Consider the following 26432-nt stretch of genomic DNA (forward strand, 5'->3'; position numbering starts at 1 on the left):
CTTAATCTTCCACACAGGGAGTGTAAATTTTAAATGGAAGACCAGGTAAGTTTGTAATGGGGGTACTCCAGTTGAAATCCATACACCCCCTATGGAAGATATGATCTTAATCTTCCACACAGGGAGTGTGAATTTTAGATGGAAGACCAGGTAAGTTTGTAATGGGGATACTCAGTTGAAATCCATACACCCCCTATGGAAGATATGATCTTCATCTTCCACACAGGGAGTGTGAATTTTAGATGGAAGACCAGATAAGTTTGTAATGGGGGTACTCCAGTTGAAATCCATACACCCCCTATGGAAGATATGATCTTAATCTTCCACACAGGGAGTGTGAATTTTAGATGGAAGACCAGATAAGTTTGTAATGGGGGTACTCCAGTTGAAATCCATACACCCCCTATGGAAGATATGATCTTAATCTTCCACACAGGGAGTGTGAATTTTAGATGGAAGACCAGATAAGTTTGTAATGGGGGTACTCCAGTTGAAATCCATACACCCCCTATGGAAGGTATGATCTTAATCTTCCACACAGGGAGTGTGAATTTCAAATGGGATTACCTGAGTGACTCCATTTGATATACATACCCCCTATGGAAGACATGGCTGTAATCTTCCACAGAGGGAGTGTGAATTTCAAATGGGGTTACCCTGTGTGGGAGATTAAGGTCTTCCATAGGGGGTATGGATTTCAATTGGAATAGCCCAGTGGACCTGATCAAGCAAAATGAGGATAATGTGGCCAAACTTGGGATAAGTTATGAGGGTTGCCAACATTTTTCAGCCCAAATCGCGGGTCAAATAATCGAAAAATTGCCCAATTTTTGGCTCTTAGCGGAGCTAATGGGCCTAAGGAGTCCAGCTAGATGGTAGCCATATTTTACCTCATTTTTCGGCAACTTCCGGCGCTGCTTTTTTATACTAAGGCTTTTTTTGTGTGTGATATCTAGATATCAAATTGGGTTCTAAGCTTTGCTGAGTTATTTTTCAATCGATTGCACTCCTTTAGAGGTGAATTTGGGGTGGGGAAAGTACTTATTTGAAGTGAGAAAAGTCAAAAGTCGTCACGAGAAACAAGTCATTTCTATCGTTTTGCTTGGTTCCCTGTATGCGCTAGAGATTATTTTGGTCTGAGTAATTAAGTTGCGAGATCATGGCGGGAATTGACGGATTGCACTATTTTTCTTTGGGAAAGTGACCTTTTATCATGAATTTTTTTGCGGTGATCTCACGTGGCTAGAAACGTGATTGGATGATTCCTTTGTCCAGATTGTTTATTGAGTTCTCGGGAGTTTCGTCACCATGGGAAAACACTTCAAAATATTTAGAGACCATGCAGTGGCGTAGTAATTTAGTTAAATTAACGCTAAATAACCAGGGTTGCCAAAAAAATTCAGCCCGAATCAAATAATCGAAAAGTCGCCCAATTTTTTTCTTTACCCTTTGTATTCTATGGGGCAGGAAATTGTCCCGGTTAAAATCTTCAAAAGTCACCCAATTGGGTTACCAAATCGCGGGTTTGACAACCCTGAAAACAACGTCTCGCCAGCGAAGGTCACAGCTGGCATTGTTTATCCGGCACGCTTTCTACCAGCGTGGGGTTGGGAATTCTGAAAATCTGTAAAAAGGGTGGGGGTTAAAATTTTGTGGAATAAATGGTGGGTTTCTAAAAAGCGTGGGAGCAATATATAAAGCGTGTGGGTAACGCTACCAATTGAAAAAATATATATAATAAAGTAATTTGATGATCTGTTGAAAAACATTCATATTTTCTTCATAAATCTCGAAAGAAAATGTCGGAAATTAATTTGCTGCTGTTTTCAATTCGACGTCACCCATAGTAGAATCGACGCGCCGTGAATTTTATGAATGAATCAGGAATGAATATAATTTTCATTCTCTACACCAGCCGCTTTGGTCCGCTCGCTCCACACTAGAAGTGAAGGGACCGGAACCACAGTGGCTGTGTAGAGACTGATGAGCATGACGTAATGCAATTAATTCAGGATGTCAGCCCTCTACCATTCGCACATGTGTTCACAATAAACAATTCTAATGGCGAAAGTCGTAGTTTTTGGAAAGATTAAATTGCAGTGATTCAGTTGTGCAAATAATGTCGCAAATGTTTCAGATGAAGAAGAAAATCATGAGTATTTGTTAGATGAGGATAAATTCTGCATCAATTCAGATTCTGAAATGGATCAATGGTGCAGATAGGGATAAAATGGACCCGGAAGTGACTGTTCAGTCTTCCGAATTTGATAAAGTAATGTTGTAAATGTAAGCATAAGCTTTGGATACAAACACTGCAAAAGAGTGAGGGTTTGATTTTTGTCTCGTCTGAACTATGTTTATATCTGGTCTCATGTACCGATACCTCGTTCAGGATGGGCCTTAGTAATCACTATTTCTGTCTGTCCGTGTGTGTGGTGGAGGGGGCGTGTGTCCGTCCGGAGCTCAGTGTATCTGGGGAACCGTAAGACCTGCGGGGACGTTACTTGGTGGGAGGAAGCATATCCAAGTTTGCTCCGTAACCGTATGTTTTCGTTGAATGCGAAAATCAGCATAAATTGATAGCAAGATCTGAAGATCCGTTGGGCGCATGGTAACTAAACCTGGTGGCAGGAACGATCAGGGGTTTAGCGCTAGGTTGCTTTTTGAGGTCCCGGACCCACCAAAATAGAGTTCGGACCACCTATTTTTAAATTTTCTGCAAGTTCAGGGGTCCCTGCAGATCCCCAGTTTTTTCAATCTAGCGCTATTGCAAGCATATTTATGCGGCATTTGTGCAAATCTGACTCGCCAAACTCTACTCCGGACCCCCTACTTTTTAATTTTCTGCAAGTTCGGGGGTCCCTGCGTACCGGGCTGCGTACACTGGAGTGTTTAGTTCTAGCGCTACCTCTGGGAACGATACACACCTGCTGATGACCTGGTTAGTTTTTTGGCAAAGATTATGCGCATTTAGTTGTTAATTTGCATAATTTATGCGGAACACTTCTACAAAATGGTTGGAAATCTGAAGAAATCCGCCTTGTGGAGCTGTATATGGGAATCCATAAGAACCCTTAGTGCTATGATGATGTAACTTGGTAGGGGGTAGCATGACTAGATGGTCTCGACCTGATTCGATTTTGAGCACAAAGTATGGTAATGAAATACTTAATTTGCATAATTTGTGCATTACACTTAATACAGGCGAAAACATATTTTCTCAGAGACTGGGGTCACACATTCTTCAAACTTGCTGGGTGGATGCATCTTGACCCCAGACAAAACAAGTGTGTATTGTTTCGTGGGTCAAGGTCACCCGAGGCCATCCAGGGGTCATCTGAGGTCAAATTACTAAAAACTGTCGTATGGGCATGAAACTTGGTGGGTACAGTCAACATTTAGAGTCAAATTTTTGGAAAGTCATTTCAGGGTCAACCAAGGTCATCCAGGGTTCATCTGAGGTCAAATTACTAAAAACTGTCGTATGGGCATGAAACTTGGTGGGTACAGTCAACATTAAGAGGCAAATTTTCGGAAGGTCATTTCAGGGTCATCCGAGGTCACCAAAGGGTCATCTGAGGTCAAATCACTAAAAACTTGTATATGGGCATGAAACTTGGTGGGTACAGTCAACATTGAGAGTCAGATTTTTGGAAGGTCATTTTGGGGTCATCTGGTGTCACCTAGGGGTCAGCTACCAACCTGTTGCGCATTCGACTTCAAGAACAATCGCTTTCCCACCAAAAAAGCGTAGAGCCACAGTACCATTGGTGCTCTTGTTCTCTTAACCGTTGGTTTCTATGGGACAAGTAACTACGTACTGGAAATAGCAGGAGCCAATGTTGAAAAGTCGCCCAATTTTTTTCTGTTACCATTGCTTTCTATGGGCACAGGAAATTGGTCAAAAGTCATGGGGAAATCTAAAGTCGCCCCAATTGGACTACCAAATAGCAAGTTTGGCAATCCTGGGAGATATGAGTTGATTTTACTGCCCGGTGTCGTCACTTAACATTGACTATGTGTACGCATGATCGTTCCCAATTGCGCAGAAAAAGGGGTTATTTTTAAACTATGTTCGCGAACATAAAATGTTCGCGATGTTTAAAAAATAGGGTTGTTTTTGACGACGTTGTACTCGAAATAAAAAATAGGGTATATTTTTGTGAATCATGATAATGTTGAAATCCCAAGAAATCTTACCATTTCTCGCTCAATTTACTCCCGGATTTCACTTTTGTGAAACTTTTTTGCCTTCCTAATATCCCGGCCTAAACACGCTCGACTCGGTTTTATTTGTTTCATGGTTTGAATACATCGATTACGTCACTGGGGACTTACCCAGTTTGGCCGCTGAATTCATGGGACTTTTTTCATCGGCTTTATTAATGACGCGCCCGGCCTCCGGAGCCTTGACAAACTGGGTACTCACAAACCGGACCACAAACGCTTCGTGGCAAATGCCAGAAATGCCGCGATTATGACGAGTTTGATGCATCCTATTGGATGTATTTGTATATATTTTTCTGTTATTTTCCTCATTTATATATTAAAAGGACAACAGAGTTCTCCTCAGAAAAGAAAATGAATCAGAAGTGTTTTTGCGTGTGTTCTTGAAATGTTAAAAAAGGGGTACTTTTGTAAAAGTGTACTTGAAATGCAAAAAATAGGGGTATTCTTTAAGGCTAATTTGTACCCGTTTTCGTGTAAAATAGGGGTAAAAAATTACGAAAATTTTCTTGAAACCGCGCAAAATAGGGGGGTATTTTTGACTTAGGGAACGATCATGCGTTACGCCTTTGAATGTTAAGTGACGACACCGGGTTTTACTGTTTAAAATTTTTTTGAGATATAGCCAATAATAGTATTCAACTTTGTATTTTATTGTTCTGAGCGACACTAAAATGGCAATATCTCTAGAACCGTAAGGCTAATATTATTATGATGGCGTTTTCAGTAAAATAAAGCTCAGAGAATGACTCATGTAATGAAATTGAAAACTAAATTTTGATGTTGATCACCATCAGACTCATATAGCTTGATCGCATCACAAATTGTTTTCAACTTATGTAATATTCAAGTGGCATATTTGCATCAAATTTAGAGCTGATTAAAATTTCTTGGCATTTGCAGACTTCAAATTAAGCAGTGTGTCATAGCCATTCACACAAAAACGTTAACCCTCTCCCTGTGTCGACTGCAGGCGACAAGTGCCATTTTTTTTTTGAAAATTCAAAAATTTCAGAATTGTAAATGTTCATGACCATATTCGGAATCGGCATGAAAAATGCATAAAAACAAGTACAAACAAGCCTAGTATTGGTTCAGTGGCTCTTGAAATAGCTCTTGATATTTTGAGAAAATATCTCAAAATGTAAGACTTTTTTTATGTTGAAGCCTATGGCGAACATGTAGGCTTTCTTTTGCACGCCATACCCCAATTTCAAATGATATTGCACCTCAGTCTAAGCCAAATGAAGTTTTGCTGATTGTCCTCATCCAACCGACCAAAATCTGGAAAAAAGATGTTTCTTTATTTTTTTACTGTGCAAAAGAAATCATACATCATGGCTTTAAGAGCATCAACTTGCAGACAAAATGTAATTTGATAGGCAGCCAGCGAAATGATTCAAGGATATGAGTTACTGATTCACACTGCAGCGTGGGGATTCATTCATGTAAAGGTACAAAAACGAGCGGCTGTTTTTTGAACTCCTTGAATTTTTGAAAGTTCATATATTAAAAGGCAACTCATAAACAGCACTTTGAATTTATGTTGTGTAGTTGGCTCAACATGTAGGGTAGCCCATATGGAATCATAATTCAATTGAAATGTTTACTTACAAAATGTTATTTAACCTATGATTCATGGTGTTAAATGTGAAGGAAAAATTCATGCAATGGGTGCTTCTATTTAAAATTCACACTCCCCCTGTGGAAAGTTACAGAAAAGTAAAAGTATGTTTTTTGAAATGGAATTATCTAGGGTTAATAATTTTTAAACTGTTGCTTTTACCTATCTTCCACAATAGGAATTAGTATTTTAAATGGAAGTTACTCAAATTGTCTATTATATTTGAAATCAGGCCCGTACGCAGGAGGAGGGCACACCCCCCAATTTGCAAAAGTATAGAAATAGTCCCAAAATATCACAATCAGGTTTTTTATGCTTTTTTGGTCAAAAAAGGTCCATATTTGGGAAAGAAAGTCCACTTTTCACACAATCGCCCCCCTCCTCTTGAAAAAAGTCCACCTTTTCAAAATCAGCACCCCCCAAAAAAATCCTGCATACGGGCCTGTTTGAAATCTATAATGTCCTGCATGGAAGACTACCTATATCTTCCACAGGGGGAATTTGGATTTCAAATAGAATAGCCAAACATAGTGACAAAAGGCAGACTTCTGTCATGCCTACATTGGGAATATAAAGTTTACAAAGTGTCCCAAACAAAAAGGTAGACTATTAAATGTGAAAAAACTCATGCAATGTGGTAGACTATGCCATAATCGATTTTTGATAAATAAAAATGTTATTAATCATGTCGATGAACGCATTCAGTTGAACTCGAAATTATACTGATATTTAGTAGGCCTACATCAAAATACTAGAATAAAATGGTTATGAAAAAGTTTAGGCTATATAATTATATCTGTGACAGTAAAAGTAATAGGCCCTACGTAGGCTTATATTATTGAATGCAACATATCATAATGGCATAATTATAATGACACTTCAATACTGAACAATTCTAATTTTAGAATCTGCCAGTTTATTATCCGAAAAACCGACTATGGACTTTCACTTTTAAGCAGAACTTTACCCCGGGACTCACACACTGTCAATCATACTTGTTTATCAATAAAATCTAACCACAAGACTAAGCATGGTGGTACCATACGTGCTAGATGCATACGTTCATCCACCAGCACAAAAGCGCCGCATTCCCTAGATAGTTGTGTACCATGTATAGTTATAATGGTACCAGTGCAGCGTCGGGAGGATTTAAACAATAACGAGATCTGGGCGACCAATCACAAGCCAGATTCATTTTTAAAGATGCATTACATCATCACCAATTTTAGTTAGGCCAGAAATTGGCCTAACTCTCAAGGCAAAGTCAGTAGTCCACTTGGGAAGCTAACAAACAGAGGCGCGACGGTGACTGAAAAGATCAGTTGTGAAAATCTATCAATTGTGCACTCATTAATTAAATCAGAGTTTTAAGCTTAAATGTAATAGCCAGAGTAGTGCACAATTGGCAAGTGGACTACGGAGAAGTCTAGCAATGTGGTGACAAAAGGTTGACTCCTGTCATGCCTACATTAGGAAAATAATCCTACTAAAATTCACCAGAATCTGTCTGTTTGTGTGTTTGTTTGTTTGTCTGTCCGCCTCTTTTCTCGGAGACTGGGGGTCGCACGTTCGTCAAACTTGGTGGGTGGGTGCAGCTTGGTATGAGGAAGAACGAGTTTATATTGGTTAGTGGGTCAAGGTCACCCAAGGTCATCCAGGGGTCAAATTAGTAAAAACTGTTTTTCTCGGGGCTGGGGGTGTACGTTCCTCAAACTTGACGGGTGGGTGCGTCTTGACCGGGACAGAACGAGTTTGTATTGGTTAGTGGGTCAAGGTCACCAGAGGTCATCTAGGGGTCAAATTAGTAAAAACTGTCATATGGGCATGAAACTTGGTGGGTAGGTGCATCTTGACCTAGGACAGAGCAAGATTGTATTGATTAGTGGGTCAAGGTCACCCAGGGGTCATCTGAGGTCAAATTAGTAAAAACTGTTTTCCGCCTATTTTCTCGGAGACTAGGGGTCGCATACGTTCCTCAAACTTGGTGGCTGGGTGCATCTGGACCTCAGACAGAACAAGTTTGTTTCAGTTAGTGGGCCAAGATCACCCGAGGTCATCCAGGGGTCATCTGAGGTCAAATTAGTAAAAACTATAGTATGGGCATGAAACTTGGTGGGTACAGTCAACTTTTATAGCCAAATTTTTGGAAGGTCATTTTGGGGTCATCCGGGGTCACCCAGGGGTCATCTGAGGTCAAATTAGTAAAAAATGTCGTATGCGCATGAAACTTGGTGGGTACAGTCACCTTTTAGAGTCAAATTTTGGAAGGTCATTTTGGGGTCATCCAAGGTCAAATTACTAAAACTGTCATATGGGCATGAAACGTGGTGGGTACAGTCAACATTTAGAGCCAAATTTTGGAAGGTCATTTCGAGGTCACCTGAGGTCAAATTAGTAAAAACTGTCCTATGGGCATAAAACTTGGTGAGTACAGTCACCATCAGCCAGGTAATCGCGACAGCCGAGAACCGCCAAATACGGGTAACCGCCTAGTGTTTATAAAGTGTGCCAAACAAAATAGGAGGCTGATGATTTCTTTAAGTTTGTGTGGAAGTTTGTCCAGTTCACAGTGTTTAGCAAATCAGGCCAGTGTTGCATGCCTTCATGTTATGTGATATACACACAATTGAGCATTGGGTGTCTTTGCTTAAATTTACGTTTTATACGCAAAAGGAGAAAAACCGTAAAAATACACGGTTTGTGTGCATAGCAGTTTGTTGGCACTTCATGGAATGAACAGCCCTCATCAGAGATGACACTTTTCAGGTTTTAGCCTGAATTCAGGTTTTTTGTGAGTCCAAATTCCCACGTTTTTATTTCTTTTCAGTCCGTTTTGGGGCTTTTTGGCCTCCATTCACATGCTTTTTCAGGTTTTTCTCATCAGTTCTTTGAGTGAAATTAAGTGGCATCTCTGCCTCATTAACGGGTGGACTTACATTTTGATGAAAAGTCTGTATAATTATTATTCTATGGGGCCCAAGAGTTTTATCTGCCAAAATGTTGCTGGATGGGGGACACCACTGTGAGAGGCCCCACTAGATAGAACGTTGGTATCAAGAACCTGTTTTGCTAGTAAATTTCCTCACTATCACAGGTACATAACACACTTGTTGGAATAATGTATGTACAAATATTATGGCGGTCACCTAACTGACTGACCTCTCTGTCCAATTAGTACATGTTTCATTAGGATGACCTATTTGTTTTAATGGCTATGCCTTGGCCAAGTGAAGGGTAGCGAAAGAGAGATCTTAATTTGTTGACATCCTGATCAGTAAATGAAGTAATGGGTTTTGAGTGACAGAAGGTAACAGATTGATTGAGATTGACAGAGTCTTTTCCCTACCAAATGACGCTAGGAGTCATACTGTCAGTGGCAGTATCAGATTTGTTTTCGGGGATTAGAGGGAGGGGCATTGAGGGAGGAAAAGTGAATTTCAGGGGGTCAAAAATCATGAAATATCATAGTGCAACATTGTTGCTCCCACCCCTGGCACCGCCACTGGAAACAGATCACTTATGGATGATGTGAGGTAATCTCACCGTCAACCATCAACCACTTATGAGTGGGTTTTTAGTGGATGATTGATACGCCCAGAATTGCCCATTTACTCCCAAACTATTACATTTTCTTCTTTTTTTTGTCTACAGAGTAATTTAAACCTGAATCACCATGCAGACAAGTCATTGCAAAGCTTCTGTGCCTGGCAACAGGCAATCACACCAGTTATCAACAGCACAGATGAAGGGGATCGTGGGTTAGCGTTACATGACAATGCTGTCTTAATAACAAGGTAAGCAATGCTAACACCTGCACCGAATTGATATCCCACCATGCATTATTTCTTTTCCCACAATGTCAATGGCACAAATGAAATGCATCATGGGATATTGTTACATGACAATTTTGTCTTAATAACAAGGTAAGCAATGCTGATGCCTGCGCTGAATTGTTATCCCACCATGCATTTCTTTTCCCATACAATCACCAGCACTGATGTAATGGATCTTGAGACATCATTAGGCCAACATGACAATATAAAATGCTGTTTTGATAATAAGGTGCTAAAGCATTTTCCACCTTGATGTGGCAGTGACGTCAGTGCGCATTTTATTGGGCACAGCTACAAATCGTTAGTGTTTACTCAAAGCGCTGGCGTACACACACACACACCCCCCACCCCCACGCTTATTGACGCCGCATAGATGCGTGCGAGAAGCAGATGCCCAGCCCTCAACGAATTGATGTTACTGCCATATCAGGGTGGAAAATGCTTTAGCTGAATTCCTCTAGCCTTCTCCACTCTGCACAAAGGCTAGCACATTGATGTATTGAAAAATCGTTGAATAAGTTCATCAGGTTTGTAGATTAAATAAACAAGACATTTTTGAGTGGCAAAACCAAGTGAATTTGTACTCACTACAATATTTCGTCCTTCACGTCGGAGGACTTCATCAGGTATGACTGATATGGTCATCTGATCCACTTTCCCGGGAGATGTCTTTCCGGTGGTGCTTAGACTCTTTTGGAGTCTTTAAAAGCGGATCGTATACGTGGCTAAGGAAATATGTGCCCTCCTCTCTGTTTAAGGTCTTGCTCCCCCTTCTTCTTATCTCCATGGCTTCTCGAACTTCTCTAGACTTCTTGTTGTGCTCCCGCCCAAGGATCTTTGAATCATCCCAATTAATAACGTGGTTGGCCCGGGCTACATGATCAGAAATTGCTGATTTGGTCTGTTCTTTTTCTGATAACTTGCGTTCCTTAGCCACGTATACGATCCGCTTTTAAAGACTCCAAAAGAGTCTAAGCACCACCGGAAAGACATCTCCCGGGAAAGTGGATCAGATGACCATATCAGTCATACCTGATGAAGTCCTCCGACGAGTAGGACGAAATATTGTAGTGAGTACAAATTCACTTGGTTTTGCCACTCAAAAATGTCTTGTGTATTGAAAAATGTTTTTCTTGTTATTTTGCGACAGACCGAAAATGTGCCAAATGGAAAAATGGATTGCAGTTTAGAGTGTGTACTTTAGGAGTTAACCATTCTAGATTTATATTCGAAAGATAAAGTCATAGAAAACATTGATTAAAAAAATGCAGTAGTGTGGGCTCCAAAAACCTTTCATTTTCACATGTATATGTTCTCAGACCTGATATTGATGTCCCGATATCAGTCTGAGCAACCTCCCATGGGGGTGCAAGACTTCTTAGGGGGGACTGCACCTTCCCCTTGGCTACGCCATTGAGCAGTCCAAACGTGACATTATAATTAACAATTATATCTCCTCCCTGCTTCCACGAAACATAAATAATCTTGCTCGGGAATAGATCTTCATCGATCTTTTGGTTTCTACCTTAAATATTTTTAAATAAAATGAAATAAAATGGGCTATTCCAGTTGCAATCCACACTACCCCTGTCTAAGATTTTGAAAATATCTAACACAGAGGGAGTATGTTTTTACTCATTGTGGAACCCATAATCCCAGACTCGACTCCCCCTGCATTATGGCTTTACCTACATTGTATATCTTCCACAACTGGAGTGAGTATTTCAAATGGAAGTTACCCAATTGTTTATTATATTCAAAACTCATACTCCCTCTGTGGAAGATGTTAGCTAAATCTTCCACAGGGGTAGTGTGGATTTTAAATCGACTATCCCAATTGACTGTTGGGCAATATGACAAGAGCAATGACTTCATCAGATTGTATTGAAATGTCAAACTTAGAGAGAAGACAAAGAACAAGGAAACAAGCGCAATTTATGAAGGAAACATAAACTAACCACAGCATCTTGGCAGTAGGGGGCTATTCCAGTTGAAATCCACACCCCCTATGGAAGATATCACCTTAATCTCCCACAGGGGGGGGGGGTGTAGATTTCATATGGAATCAGCCTTTCAGGTAACCAAATTTGCAATTCACACTCCCTGTGTGGAAGATTTAAGGTCATGTCTTTCATAGGGGGTATGGATTTCAACTGGAATAGCCCAGTCATGATCATGTCCATATGGATTGAGACTGTTTGTTCTTGCTGTTGCTTTTCTTGCCTGTGCGATTTACCTTTGCGGTAAATCTCATATTTCTTTAAATTTGGACCCAGTGGCGTTGCCAGGATGTTTTTCAGGGGGATGGGGGAGGGAGAAAGTGAATATCAGGGGGGGTGGGAATTTAAAAAAATGTACAAATCCTAATTTTGGGTTTTTATTTGTGTGTGGGGGGATACTGGAGGGAAGAGTTCTGACTAGGGGGGTTTCCCTCCTGTGTCACATTGATGCTTACATCTTTATTGCACACCTCACAACTTTGAAATTTGATTACTTTCCTTAACAAACACATGAATAATCATAGCCTAGTAGTATTTGAGAGTTGACTCATATGGACTCGCATGGACCCAGTGGCGTTGCCAGGATGTTTTTCAGGGGATGGGGGAGGAGAAAGTGAATATCAGGGGGGTGGGAATTTAAAAAATGTACAAATCCTAATTTTGGGTTTTTATTTGTGTGTGGGGGGATACTGGAGGGAAGAGTTCTGACTAGGGGGGTTTCCCTCCTGTGTCACATTGATGCTTACATCTTTATTGCACACCTCACAACTTTGAAATTTGATTACTTTCCTTAAGGGCTGGGGTATGAGCGTTTGGACAGTATTTATTTTGGGACATTAGAGCACATCAGACATATCGATTGCATTCTGAATCGAAGAATGTCATTCTGATATCAAATAATTTTGATTTTTGAAATTCGCAATTTAATACACATTTTATGGCAAATCATTAAAATTGATATTTTTGATATTTAACAGTACTTGAAGTAAACTTTATAAATCTGATGATTTATACTTAAAGTGTATGTAGGTGGGATGAAAAGCCGACGATCAATTGAAAATTTTGACTTTCGTATTGAAGATATGGATTTTTTTCCCAAAACACCAAAAAAATAGGTCTTTTGGAAAAAAAATCCATATCTTCAATATGAAAGGTCAAAATTTTCAATTGACGTCGGCTTTTCCTCCTGCTACATGCACTTTAAGAATATATCATTAGATTTATAATTTACTTCGAGGACTGTTATATATCAAAAATTTGAAAAATATCAAATTTTTATAATTTGTCATAAAATTTGTATTATATTGTGATTTAAAAAAAAATGAAAATTATTTGATATCAGAAAGACATGCTTCGTATTCAGAATGCAATTCGATAGGTCTGAGGTGCTCTCATGTCCCACAAAAAATACTGTCAAACGCATAATAAACGCTCATTTTGGATCCCTTAACAAACACATGAATAATCATAGCCTAGTAGTATTTGAGAGTTGACTCATATGGACTCGCATAACTTTTAAAACAGGCTCTTTTTTACATGAGCCATTATGACTAAAGGCAATGATGTCTCTTGCCATAAATTAGTCCAAATGTGTACAACAATTCCAGCTACACATCATCGTTGGGTAGGAAAACCCTCCTGTGTTATTTGCCCCTGAACATGTTTAAAGCAAAACCTCCTATGTAACCGTTTGGCAGTTTTGTTTTAAACATGTTCAGGGGCCACAAACACATAGGAGGTTTTTTTCTGCCCAACGATGTACCTTATTACATTTTTTGAAAAATATTTTTTAGATTTTGAAAAGTGTACCGGGGAAACTTTTAAGCTGTGGGTCCTATATGGTCACACCTGCATACCCTATCATGCGTAGACCACCTGTGTTATGAACATTTTAGGAAGTAAGCTCAATTTGTGAAGGAAACATGTAACTAACATGTTGGCAGTGTCATGATTCAAGTTCAACACATTTCAATTGGATAGAACATATTGAAGGTCGGGGGGCTCAGTGCAGTTGACCATAGACTGCTTTGAAGTCATATTTGTGGCTGTTTATCATAAGAATCATCCTTTCTAATATTAATGCTTTTATTTGTTTTCTTGGTCAATGTGAGTTTTGTTTTAAATAAAACCATGTGATTCGTGCTTGATAATTATTTTTCTAACATTATGTTGTGATTGCCAGAGACTTCCTTTAAAAAATATACCCCCTAGAAAATGTCACCCCGGATACGGTAGGCCTATATGGTTGAGTTATTTAAAAACATGTCTCATTCTACCCTCATTGTAGCCAAATGCTTTTGTTTTTTTGGATTATACAATATTAATAGAGTTCAAAATTCATATATTGATTCCCTGGTAATCCCCCTCACGACATCAGAAAATAATTTCCTTTCTGGGAACTTGAACTGCTGTTTGGAATATTTCCTGTGAGCAGAGCACAAGCCTTTAAAAGGTGGGTTGTGGGCCCCTGGGATACAGAGGGCAGCACCCCTGGAAAAATGGTAAGATCTTAGGATATTCCCCCTCCCTATCTTGATTTTTGCTGAACCATGAAATGGTATCAGCCTATAAGAGTGAATGTTACTAGCTTACTTACTAGCTTACTTACTATCTTACTTACTAGCTTACTAACTAACCATTTGGTCTGAAATGGACATATCTCTAAATGCCAAAGGTATGACCCCATGAGTGGTGTCATATGAAAGAGGAAAACATAAAGAATATAATAAAAATATTTCCAAACGTCGGAGGTCATCCAGGGGTCACAGGGGTCAAAAAGGTCATTTTAACTGAAAATGCTCGATTGAGCTGAAATTTAAATGCAATGATCCTTATGACATTCTAAACATTTAAAAAATATTTTAAGATTCATTTAAGGTCATTAAGGGGTTATAAAGGGGTCAAGGTCAAGTTTTCCCAAATGCTCCGATTGAGCTGAAATTTAGACGCATAATGATCCTTATGACATTCTAAACATGTTGAAAATATTTTAAAATTCATTTAAGGTCATTAAAGGGGGTCATACAGAGGTCAAAAGTCAAGTTTTCAAAATGACAGCTTCTCACGATCAAGGTATAAACGGCAATTAATGAAAAAGTCTTATTAAAATTAATACTATCCTGCACAGTATTGCTGCTTGATCAGATCGTCACAGTCATCCGCCTAACTTACCTTGTGCCCTTGCAAAGGCACAGTTGCTCAGTTTATTTTATATTCTTTACTTTTCCTCTTTCATTAACACCACTCGAGTGGTCATACCTTCGTAACATTTCGAGAATGTCCATTACAGACTCCGGGTGACAGTGGTATAGGCCTACCACAATATACTGCCAAAGCCACATGGTTCAGCTATGGTGCGGTTATCGCTCTAGTTTTCTGTGATTCTTAAATTTTTTCTGGGCTGTGAGGTGCCATGGTACTATGAATTTTGTATATCCCTGCTCCCTATATAAAAATGTCCTTTTCCTGATATGAACATATTGGGAAGCAAGCTCAATTTGTGAAGGAAACATGTAACTAACCGCTTCAGGTTGGCAGTGTCATGATTCAAGTTCAACACATTTCAATTGGACCTAACATAAGGGCAGGTGGTATTCAGTGAAATTGACAGTGGGGGAGCCAGGAATTTTTTTCCGAGGGGGCATTGAGGGGGCAAAGTGAATTTTAGGGGAGGGGGCAAAAATCACAAAATGTTGTGCAAAATTGCAGGTTTTTACTGGGGAAACAGGGGGACAAGAGGTCTACAGTGAGGCAAAATTGGATTTCTCTCCCAACCATAGATACCAACATTAAAATTGGCTATCTTCCAAAAAATAAAAAAATATAAAAAAATTTGAAAAAAAAAAGAAAAAAGAAAATTCCCATCCATATACCAAAATTGGCCTATAAAAAAGGGTCACAGGTTTACTAAAGTAAAATGGCTGGACATGTGACCCTTGTTGCAGTACATCCCTGTATGGTCATTATTGTACTGCAAATAGAGTAACACCTAGAGGCACTTACTCCCCCTCCCTCCCTATATGAAAAATGTCCTCTTCCTGATATGAACATATTGGGAATAGTCCTTCAAGAATGACCCACGGCTATGTGGGGGGCTCAGTGAAGCCGAGCATGTTGGCGAAGCCGAACAACGAGGTCAAGGCCGAGGCTTTGCCTCAACATGCTCAATACTAGTATATAGTTTTAAACTTCTCATGCCGAGAGTCATTCTTGAAGGACTAATTGGGAAGCAAGCTCAATTTGTGAAGGAAACATGTAACTAACCGCTTCAGGTTGGCATGTCATGATTCAAGTTCAACACGTTTCAATTGGACCTAACATAAGGGCAGGTGGTACTCAGTGAAATTGACAGTGGGGGCGCCAGGAATTTTTTTTTCCGAGGGGCATTGAGGGGAAAAGTGAACTTGGGGGCAAAATCACCAAATTTTGCACAAAATTGCAGCAAAATATGGAAATTTTCATAATTTAGGTTTTTACTGGGGAAACAGGGGACAAGAGTTCTTACTGGGGCATTTTCCCCTCATACCCCCCAGTGGTGCCGCCACTGAAATTGACAATACGGGGATGTGCTGCAAAGGTGGGGTCACATTTTATGCCATTTCGTTTATGAAATGACACCCTTTTGTAGACCAATTTTAGTTATATGCATGGTAAAGTTATTTTTTGAAAATTGTCTTGATTTATTATTTGGTTTTTGCTTGGCTCATACCATAATAACGTTCAAAGAGATCAAGATCCAGTCTATGCTTCCTCAACTCCAGGGGAGTAAGTTTATTTGTTGGAAGTGGTGTTGAGAGTCTGAAAATGGATCCATATCACTTACCAATTTTTCAAGAAATTTGGACCCATCAATATACCAAAAGTCAACCTTCTCCCCCCCCCCCCATTTTTGACAAAAACATGTCTACAGTGAGGCAAAATTGGATATTTCTCTCAACCATATACCAACATTAAAATTGGCTATCTTCCAAAAAAAAAAAAAAAAGAAGAAAAAAAAGAAAATTTTGAAAAAAATGAAAAAGAAAATTCCCATCCATATACCAAATTTGGCCTATAAAAAGGGTCACAGGTTTATACTAAAGTAAAATGGCTGGACTGGAAATATGACCCATGTTGCAGTACATCCCTGTACATGTGTATGGTCATTAACTTTGTACTGCAAATAGAGTAACACCCAAGGCACTTGCTCCCCCTCCCTCCCTATATGAAAAATGTCCTCTTCCTGATATGAACATATTGGGAAGCAAGCTCAATTTGTGAAGGAAACATGTAACTAACCGCTTCAGGTTGGCAATGTCATGATTCAAGTTCAACACATGTTTTTAGATGGTTGTATTGTCACATTTTGTTCTCGGGCTCTTCCCCTTCCTTTCAAATGATGCATTGTTCTGCCAAGTGCCCTCTTGGTCAAATACCTTACAAGTCTTTTGTCTTTTGTTGATAAAGACTCAAAATTACAAAAATCTCCATTTTTTGCAGCAATTGTTTTACAACATTAATATGATTTTTGCCCCGCCCCCCCCCCACCAGAAACAAATCACTAAGCCCCCCTAAAACGCCCCTCCCAATTTTGGTCTGGTCCCCCACTGTTCACATGATACTTAGCCAAGACTGAATATAACCAATGAAGATGTCGTACACTTCCCACAATGCATTTCTCCAATTTAAATTTTCTATACTGATACCGTAAAACCTGGTCTACAAGCACATATATGCCTCTAAACGAGGGGTTTTTAACGAAAGAGATGAGAGGCAGACACTCTCCACAAAAACAATATTTGCAGTTTGAAAAACTATATTACTGATTTAAGCGACTGTACAACACGTATTATTGCAAGCCCAATCTATTGTAATGTGTTTGTGGGGGGTATTTGGCTTTCGTCTCTTTCGTAAAAAAATACCTTGTTTAGAAGCATATATGCTTCTAGATGGAATTCTACGGTATGCTATCTAGCGAAACATTGGTTGATAGTGACAAAATGTACTGCAATAAACAGAGCAAGGATTGTTTCACATGTTGAAAGGGGGGAAGCAATTTTGAGCAGATCATTTTGAGAATTCACCACTCTGGGGTACACATAATTATTACACAGCCTGTTTGGTATTATTATTCAATATTTTGTAAATTGTACTAGTGGTCAAAAACCTTCCTGCTTCCTATAATGAAATTGAATTAATGTGAAAGAAACAATGCAATTTGGCAATACGTGCAATCGTACAAGTTTTTCTGCAAATGCATGGCTGTTATTTCCTTGCCTAAAACTCCCTAGTGGTGTGTTGTTCTCTCTGTTGCCCTGATGGTCAAAAACCTTGAAGAGAATATATATGATTTGCAAGGTATTGGAGCAATGTGAACAAAACAATATGATTTGGCAACATCAGTGGCAGCAGCAGGATTTTTTTTTTGGGGGGGGGGAATGGGGGAAAAGTGAATTTCAGGGGGGGGGAAGGGGACGGTTTAGTTCTGACTGGGGAATTCCCCATGCCCTCCCGGTTCAGCCAATGCAATGATACAACCTGCGTCAGTACTTGGGTGTTATTTCCATGTCTTAAACTTCCAAGCTGTCCTCTTCTCTCTATTGTCCAAATGGTCAAAAACATTCCAAATTTAAAGGCATGTTTAGTGATTTGCTCATCCTGAGGATTGTAAAAATCATCAAAATCCAAATTTTGGCACTTTTGTTAGTGTCATAGATGTGCTAATATAGCCTGCTAGTGGTCAAGCTGGAAGCTGTGTATCAAAGACAAAATGAAACGTTTTACATGAATAATTACTACAGTGTAGGCCTATTTGATTGGGGTTTATTAAATTATCAATACTGCTGTTTTCCTCAGTTTTTTTTGCCAAGTTTTTCATACCAAAAATATCTGATTTAAATGACATATCCTTCACTCTTAGGCAATTTATAAATTTATTTTTTTTACACCTTTGCTTGGATCACTGAATAGACCTTTAACAAGGATGATTTGCACAGGATGGTTGATATAGCTGTTCAGGTCAATAGCCGGAGGGATCAAGGGGTTCAGTTGACCCCCCTAAAATTTTACACCTTCAGAAAACAAGATTGCAAGTATTCAGATATTCCCACATTGTGTCCCTTGAAAAATCCTGATCAAAACGATGTCATTATCAATTGGCTGGTCAGCATGCATGGTGTCAAGCATATGGCATAGATAGAATATAGCATTGTACCAATTTAACATTACCTAATTCAGTGGCGTGTCCAGGGAGGGGGCTTTGGGGGCTGATGCCCCCAGCACTTTGTTAAAAATCATGTAAAATCAGCCGTTTTTTGGCGATTTTATCCATTAAGCCCCAGCATAACTCTGAAAGCCCTCTGAGTCCCCCGCAGGAACAGATTCTTGGACACACCAGTGTAATTTGAATTACAGAATTTTTTTCCTCTCCGTGATTTGTTTTTTCATGTTCTGCCCTGATCTAAATGATGTCATCCAAATCGTCTGGTCAGCATGCATAGTGTCAAGTGTTTGGCAAAGATACAATATGGCATGGGACCAATTTAACCCTCTGAGCACTACCTACCGATCTAACATTGCCTCTAATTGGTCAATTACACGATGTCTTCATTTTAATCACCAATCAGAATGAAGCTTTGCACATAATTCACCCCAATTTTTGTGTGGTGAAATTATTCTAACAATGTTGCTGATTGGTCCAATTGATAATGAAAACTTCTTTTTGGCCAATCGGCAGGTAGTTCTCATAGGGTTAAAGTAGTTGTTTGTCATGGAAGATAGATAATAAATGATTACTAGTAGGACAAGATGGTTCCGATAAGTACTGCCCATTTCCTATCGCATTTTACCCGTAATTATTTGCCCTGCCGTTGTCAGGAAAGTGGGTTATATCCATGAAAGATATTACACTCAAAAGATTACTCCAAATTGCACTTACAAAGTACGAAATGTTATGGCAAATTCGCCATCTTTGTATGTCAATATAATGCAACTAATATGGGTCAACCCTGGAATTATGGAAACTTTTGGGCCTCATAACTTCTAAATTGTTGGTCTGAAGTATATAAAATATACATATTTAGATTGGAAATGGCTTGATGAATCCATCATTCTCTGATTGTCAAATTTGGGCAAAAATGCTCAGTTTTGGAGAAAATTAAAAAAAAAAAAACAGGTTTTTTGGCCCAATTTTTTTCGGTCACCGTAACAAAAAATTTCTTTTATAGCAAATTTTTAAAAACTATACAGGTGGATTTTTTTTAAACAGAATTGTATGGGTGGGATTTTTTTAACAAACTTGTGGGCAAAGTTAAAAAAACCCAACTCCATGCCCCCCCCCCCTCTGAAAATTAAATGGTGTGCCCCTTACATATGGATTAATAAGCATGTAATCACTGATCCTTATAAGAACTTGGGTATAAGCAGGGGTGGAATTTCGCGGGAGTCTGAGAGTCGACTCTCGCAGAGACTCCCGTAAAATCTTATTGCGAGAGTCCATGTGGACTCTCGCTGGAAATGATCGGATCAGTGAACTTACGTTTAAGTTCAACACGCCTTAAAACTCAAAGCTTGCAAAATATAAAGGAAAAGTCGCCAAAGATGCAATGACATATATGGAAGTGAGAGTATGATGACACATATATTAAAAACTTAACTTTGTTAGTTTATTTGTTAGTTTGTTTGTTTGAATGCATTTTACGTGAGGCCTACATATAATACCTTTTGGACTCCGCAAGATTGTACAACGAGAATCCATTTACGGGAATCCATGGACTCTCGCAAAACTCTCTTGCGAGAATCCACTTGGACTCCTGTGGCACTTTACGAAATTCCACCCCTGTATAAGGTGTGTAATTGAATTACTTTAGTTCCCAGGTTATTTATTTTATGTTGTCTGCTGCAACCAAATTGGGAAGCCTCAAACCACTGCCAGTAGGTTTATTGATCATGGGTATTTTCTAACAAGAGAAAAACTGTCTGGAAGCTTTGCAATGCAAAATTAGCTATTCCAGTTGAAATCCCTACACCCCCTATGGTGGACATGACTTTAATCTTTCACACAGGGGGTGTGAATTTCAAAAGGGGTTACCTAATAATGGGTGACTCCATTTAAAATCTACACGCCCTGTGTGGGAGATTATGTTTCCATAGGGGGTGCATGGATTTTAACTGGAATAGCCCAAAATGGATACATTGTAAGGGACTGAAGGAAACAAATGATCAGTCTATGACCGCAAAAATCACACTTGATGCTGATGATAAGAAAAATTCCTTTAAAAAGAAATGGGGCACCCAATGGGAGCTATGATGTAACAAGAAATGTCTTTAAAAAAGACGGCGCAGCGATTGAAGAAAAAATGTTGGATTTCACATTCACTGGGAGGACATCAGGCTTAAAAATGAGCTAACGACACTGTAAAAAAGAGAATGCAAGCAGATAAAGTTTGTATTGTTTGTTTCTTTTATTTTGTCTTACAAACCCACAAGGAGGGCACAAAATGATATGCTGAGTACTTAGTTCATTTCTTGGTATACATGTTTTGACATTTACTTAAAATGAAAAACACATTCACAAGTTTGTACTTAACATAAATGAGTTATAAGGTTTTATGCATTTGAGCCTTTAATAAGGAATGATTACAAACATAATACTGTGGTATGGGGTAATACATGTATCCTACATTTATTATAATAGCAATTCCTCACTGATAGCATGGATAGTGTCCAAGTCTGATGACGAGTCTTCAGGTTGATATTGTGGTTTGGATACCATTGACTGACATCGGGTATGACCATTGCTTTCAATTTTGCGATGATTAGTTATATCATTTTATTAACCAATTACAGGTAGGCCTATTGCTGGAACTTGAGCATTAAGAACAGAGATTAGACTGACCCAAACCCGAAGTCAATATTCAGGGTGTACTAGAAGATATACAGGGTGTAAAAATTAACTTTTTAATGAACATGTGGTATAGTTTTCTTTTCAGGAATATTTTCTCAATCTGAGGACCACAAAATCAAACAGAGCTTGAATTGAAAAAGCCAACCAGAATTATATACTTTATTTTGGGTGCGATGTTTGCTTCTATGTATACAGGGTGATCATAATTTACTTCATTATCATTATCGATTTAATTAGTGCTAATTAGCTGCTTAAACTGCTTTCAGTCATAAATAATCATTCCAAACCAGACAGAATACAATATCTCTTTGTTTGTCAGTCACTTTAGACTACACTTGCAATTCTGAAAATTGACTGTTTTACATAGACGCCTATGAGGCAAGACATGGACAAGCCTGTAAACGTGCTCAATCGTCTGAAATGAGAAGTTACACAAAGTAGGCTACATAATGATTTAGTTGCTACAATTATTGATATCAAATTGGTACTATAATCGGGTATTTTAGTTTTCAAGTCAACATAAAAGGGAACAAAAGTAGGCCTATATCATCAAACTGATATGAACTTTTCTATGGTACCGTGTCCGCCAATCCGCCACCCTGCAAGGGGGGGGGGCACTTAACTTTGGAACAGTGACGGTATGTGCCTGTCAATAGGCCCCCTCTTTTGAAGTCTATACCCGATGACCCCCTTTTTTTAAAGTCATACCCGATGACCCTCCCCCCCCCTTTTTTTTGGTTGCAGCTACCCATGACCCCCGTTTTTCTAGAATAGTATTATCAAAATGCCACAAAATAGGCCTGATGCCGAAATTGTCAAATTCTCTTATTTCAACAAATTTGTGTGGAAAATTTGGAACAAGAAAATAGAATTTTGCTCCATTTTTTCACAATTTTCTACCCGATGACCCCTTATTTTCAAATATTATAGGCCTACTCAATGTCCCCCTTTTTCAAAATCTTATACCCAATGACCCCTTTTTTAAAACTTGATCGTTTTTTTACCCGATAGGCCCCTATTGACGCCGTGGCACACACCCTATACCCGTCACTTCTAATGTTGAGTGCCCACCCCGGGATTAAAATGAATGAACTAACCTTTAAAACCGGGCTAATATGAAGGGTGTAAGTATTCATTTTGAAAATATCATTATCATTTCATTTGTTCAAGAAAAATGTCACATACCGTCAGTCTTTTGGGAGTCTCAACTTATAACACACGCAGCATACACGGTCCTTTCCGGGGTCCTTTACACCAGTAGGCCTATCAATTTCATATCCAGACCGAATATTTAGTAATAAATAAAGCAACTTGAAACAAAATGATGGAGAAATTATCACTTTCGTAAAAACAAAATAGTAGGGCCTATTGTCCACAACACAGAAGTCCTAAACAAACTGTAGGCCGAAAATTGCATAAGATGACGTGTACATGTCCCGGGGTACATGTACATGTACCGCAATACTTTTAGTATCAAAAACTGCATTCGGTACATGATTTTACAGGTTCACTTTACCATGCTTACTGCAATATTACGTGTGTCAAATTCGGGAAAATCCGTCAAGGTGTCCCGAAGAATAATCATTTAGGCCTACAGTTGAGTCACCGGCCATCTCGTTTGCGTATCCATATTAAACTTATATTAAAGCGCCTCTAATTGACGTCCATGCACTGTTACTGTGCGAAAAACCTTTGTTTTAATATTCATATACTTCAGACAGCACGCTGTGATTGGATGTATGTAAATTAAGTGATGTATCCGAGTTGATGCTTTGTTGATTACATACATGCACTATCATGTTCCCGGCGCTGTTACTGTGCGAACAATCTTTCTTTATTCATTAGCTTACTGCACGTGTGATCATGATCACAAGCTATCACACGTGAATCAGTTTTTGAAAGCTAACTCCCCATGTTTACTCCATATTCCTCCCCCGGCAAAAACATAGCCCTATGATAAAAATAACTCATCAGTTATGATTATTTTCTTCGAATGTGGTTGTCGGGTTCAGTATAGGCCTACCACAATTAATACAACAATAAAACAATTCCCACAAGATAATTACTTGATACCGGTATTTATAATTTCTCAATCTAAACCTGAGGTATTATGGTCTCAGATCTAAACCAAATTCACCACTGACGTCATCGCTGTCTACCTACCAAGTTATCAAATTTTTTCTATGGCATGTGCAAGGTATTCTACCGGGGCAATACGCTAGGATAAATTATTACTTGTGCTGTGATAGTTGCCATCTGCGACGTGATTGGAAATTATGCACATTTACAGAAACATAGGCTAAACTATGAACTGTTAAAATACATCACGCATTTTGCTAGTATAAAGGCATCTACCATTTTACTAGAAATGTACTATCTCCACGGACGCTACGCCAACTCAACGAACTCATGCATATGCAAACGAGCCCAATCCTCATGCTTAATTGGCAGGACGCATGCTCAGCTAATGCTTGTAGCTAATATTCCTCATGCAAGGAGCCCAGGTTGAGTGTGTTGTTGAAAATCATTGCATTAAAAGACACTTCTTTCAATGAAATAGCATATAAAATCAATGGATACACAACCAAAATTCTACAAAAGTCAATCTTTATATTAATAAAGGTACCGATGTGTACGAAAAACTTCAATGGTACAAAATGCCTTTCACATACGAAAATTTCAGTATAGTAACACTCAGCCAATTCAGAATTAATGCAGCGCTGCTGCAAAAATAGTGTTGAGGAATACATGATGAACAGATTAAGGACACAAACCAATTAGTAAATGTGAATTATACCAAGCCTAAGTTTTTCTTCTGGCATGAAAAAAGGGAGCTGTGCTTGGTTCTTTCAGGTGGTTTTCCAGAACCACAACAGCTTTCCATATCCCGCTCCTGTCCTGTATCAACGTTCCCAGTTCAGATGCTTCTAGTCCTGTGTCCTGCTTGAGTACATCTCATATGTAAGGGGTGGTCTACCAGGGTTTCTTATACCCTGTTTGGGTGTCCAGGTTATCAGATTGGCGACACATTCGCACTCACTCCTGAAGCAGTGTCCAGTGTCCCCCTTTCTCTGATCTTCTCTGAGAGTCTTGGAAGGTCTCCATACAGCTCTTTGTTGTTTATGTGCTGCTTCCAATGGATGTTGTACACTGCCCTAAGCATCTGAGTTTAACAGGGAGCTGTGGCTTAAAAACACAGGAAAGAGGCTCAGGATGTGTTCAAACATGCAACATGTCCTGCTCACTACTCTCGTATTTTATTATCTAGACCATTTAAGATTTGCAAATTGGGTTCCCAAAAAACAAAAATTTGAAATGTACAAAGGGGCATATGGCAAAGATTTTTTTGCAGGCTGTGAAAGGAAGTTAACCATAGATTCATCCTTAGGACTCATTTTAGGTTTTACTAATAAAATTTTGCCCCAGCACCTTACCTGGGGGTTGGACACAGACCCATCAACAATTACCTTAGAAGTGGGGGGCGGGGGTGGTGTTGTGAGGACAACCATATAGGCTTAGGTTTTAACAGTAAAATCAATGCTTTGTTTTGCGCTTGAAAAATTATTGCAAGAAATATTGACTTTTTACTTGGCAGTTGGAATGTTTTCATCTTCAATTTTCACATGATACACGCAAGTACCGTATTCATTCCAATAAGCGCCCAGGGCGCTTAACAAAGTCATTTTGGGTGGGCGCTTATTTTTTACCTTGTTTACCTAGTTTTTTTCGTAACAGGCATTTATTAGAGACGAATTTACATATGTTATAGAAGGGTCCTGAGACGGTCTAATAGCTTTTCTGATGCAGAAAATGTATTGCAAGTTTACGCAGGACTTGTACCGGTAGTCCTGCAGCTATTTCACTGTATCGACATCTATCTGTCACTTCAACATTAATGATACCCTTTAGCAAATTGAAAATAACCCTGGGTGGGTGCTTATTTGGGCATGGGCGCTTATTGGAACAAATACAGTAACCCATATCGCTGGACATTTCTTGTTTCACAAAAATGCAAAATATGATAATTTGGCTGCATCTGTGCAGTGCTAATCTCTTGACCTGATTAGCATGCACTCAATCGCCTTACCCAATAGGCTTATCAACAATAGTCTCAACTATCCTTACATAGTCCAGTCACCTACATTATACGATGTACATCAGCTTAGTTGACCCCATGTTTTAAGGAATGAGTATTGATATTATAACAATGCAAAGTTCATATGACATAAAGAGATCATGCACATGATAGTGAACTTTACCTTTGAGAATTACATCGGAGGGATAGTTACATTCTCATCTCCTAGAACAAGAACTATCGTCAATTTTTTAGGGGAGTATGTTCCCTCGGAATTTTGAGGATGTAGGTCTTTGGGAGCTGACAGCGTACTGGTAAAAGGGGGTATGTCATAGTTGCGATTATCAAAATAAAGGGTTTTTAGCAGTGGCAGTGCCACGGAGGGGCATGAGGGGCAAATGCCCCCAGTCAGAACTCTTGCCCCTGTTGCCCCCCCTAGTAAAAACCGAAAATTCTTTTGACATTAATTTAGCACAAAATTTGTTGATTTTGCCCCCCCCCCTTAAATTCACTTTGCCCCCTCATTGCCCCCGGAAAAAAAATTTCTGGCACCGCCACTGGTTTTTAGCACTCTGTTTTGGTACAATTCAATGGTCTTTCAGAACTATGCAGTCCAAAAACAGGGGTCTTTCTGGGGGAGCATACCCTTTGGTCATTTGTGTTAAGTGCTCCGCCTTGCCGCCCTCCCCTCCTATGTTTCTAGATAAAGATATATACAGAAAACTTTTTAAAAGAGCACAGTCATGATTGCCTTAACACCAGTCCTTACGGAATGGTGATGTACTTTACA

The 26432-nt window shown here is 39.1% G+C and overlaps 1 protein-coding gene across 1 annotated transcript in view; it reads left to right on the forward strand.

Annotated features, from left to right (window-relative positions):
- LOC140146192 (A disintegrin and metalloproteinase with thrombospondin motifs 6-like) overlaps positions 1–26432 on the forward strand; it is a 97008-nt gene that overhangs the window by 4794 nt on the left and 65782 nt on the right. Inside the window, 1 exon segment of the mRNA XM_072167969.1 lies at positions 9503–9645. Within this exon segment, the coding sequence (XP_072024070.1) occupies positions 9503–9645 (143 nt within the window).

This window comes from Amphiura filiformis, chromosome 2 (assembly GCF_039555335.1).
Source record: "Amphiura filiformis chromosome 2, Afil_fr2py, whole genome shotgun sequence".
Taxonomy (NCBI): domain Eukaryota; kingdom Metazoa; phylum Echinodermata; class Ophiuroidea; order Amphilepidida; family Amphiuridae; genus Amphiura; species Amphiura filiformis.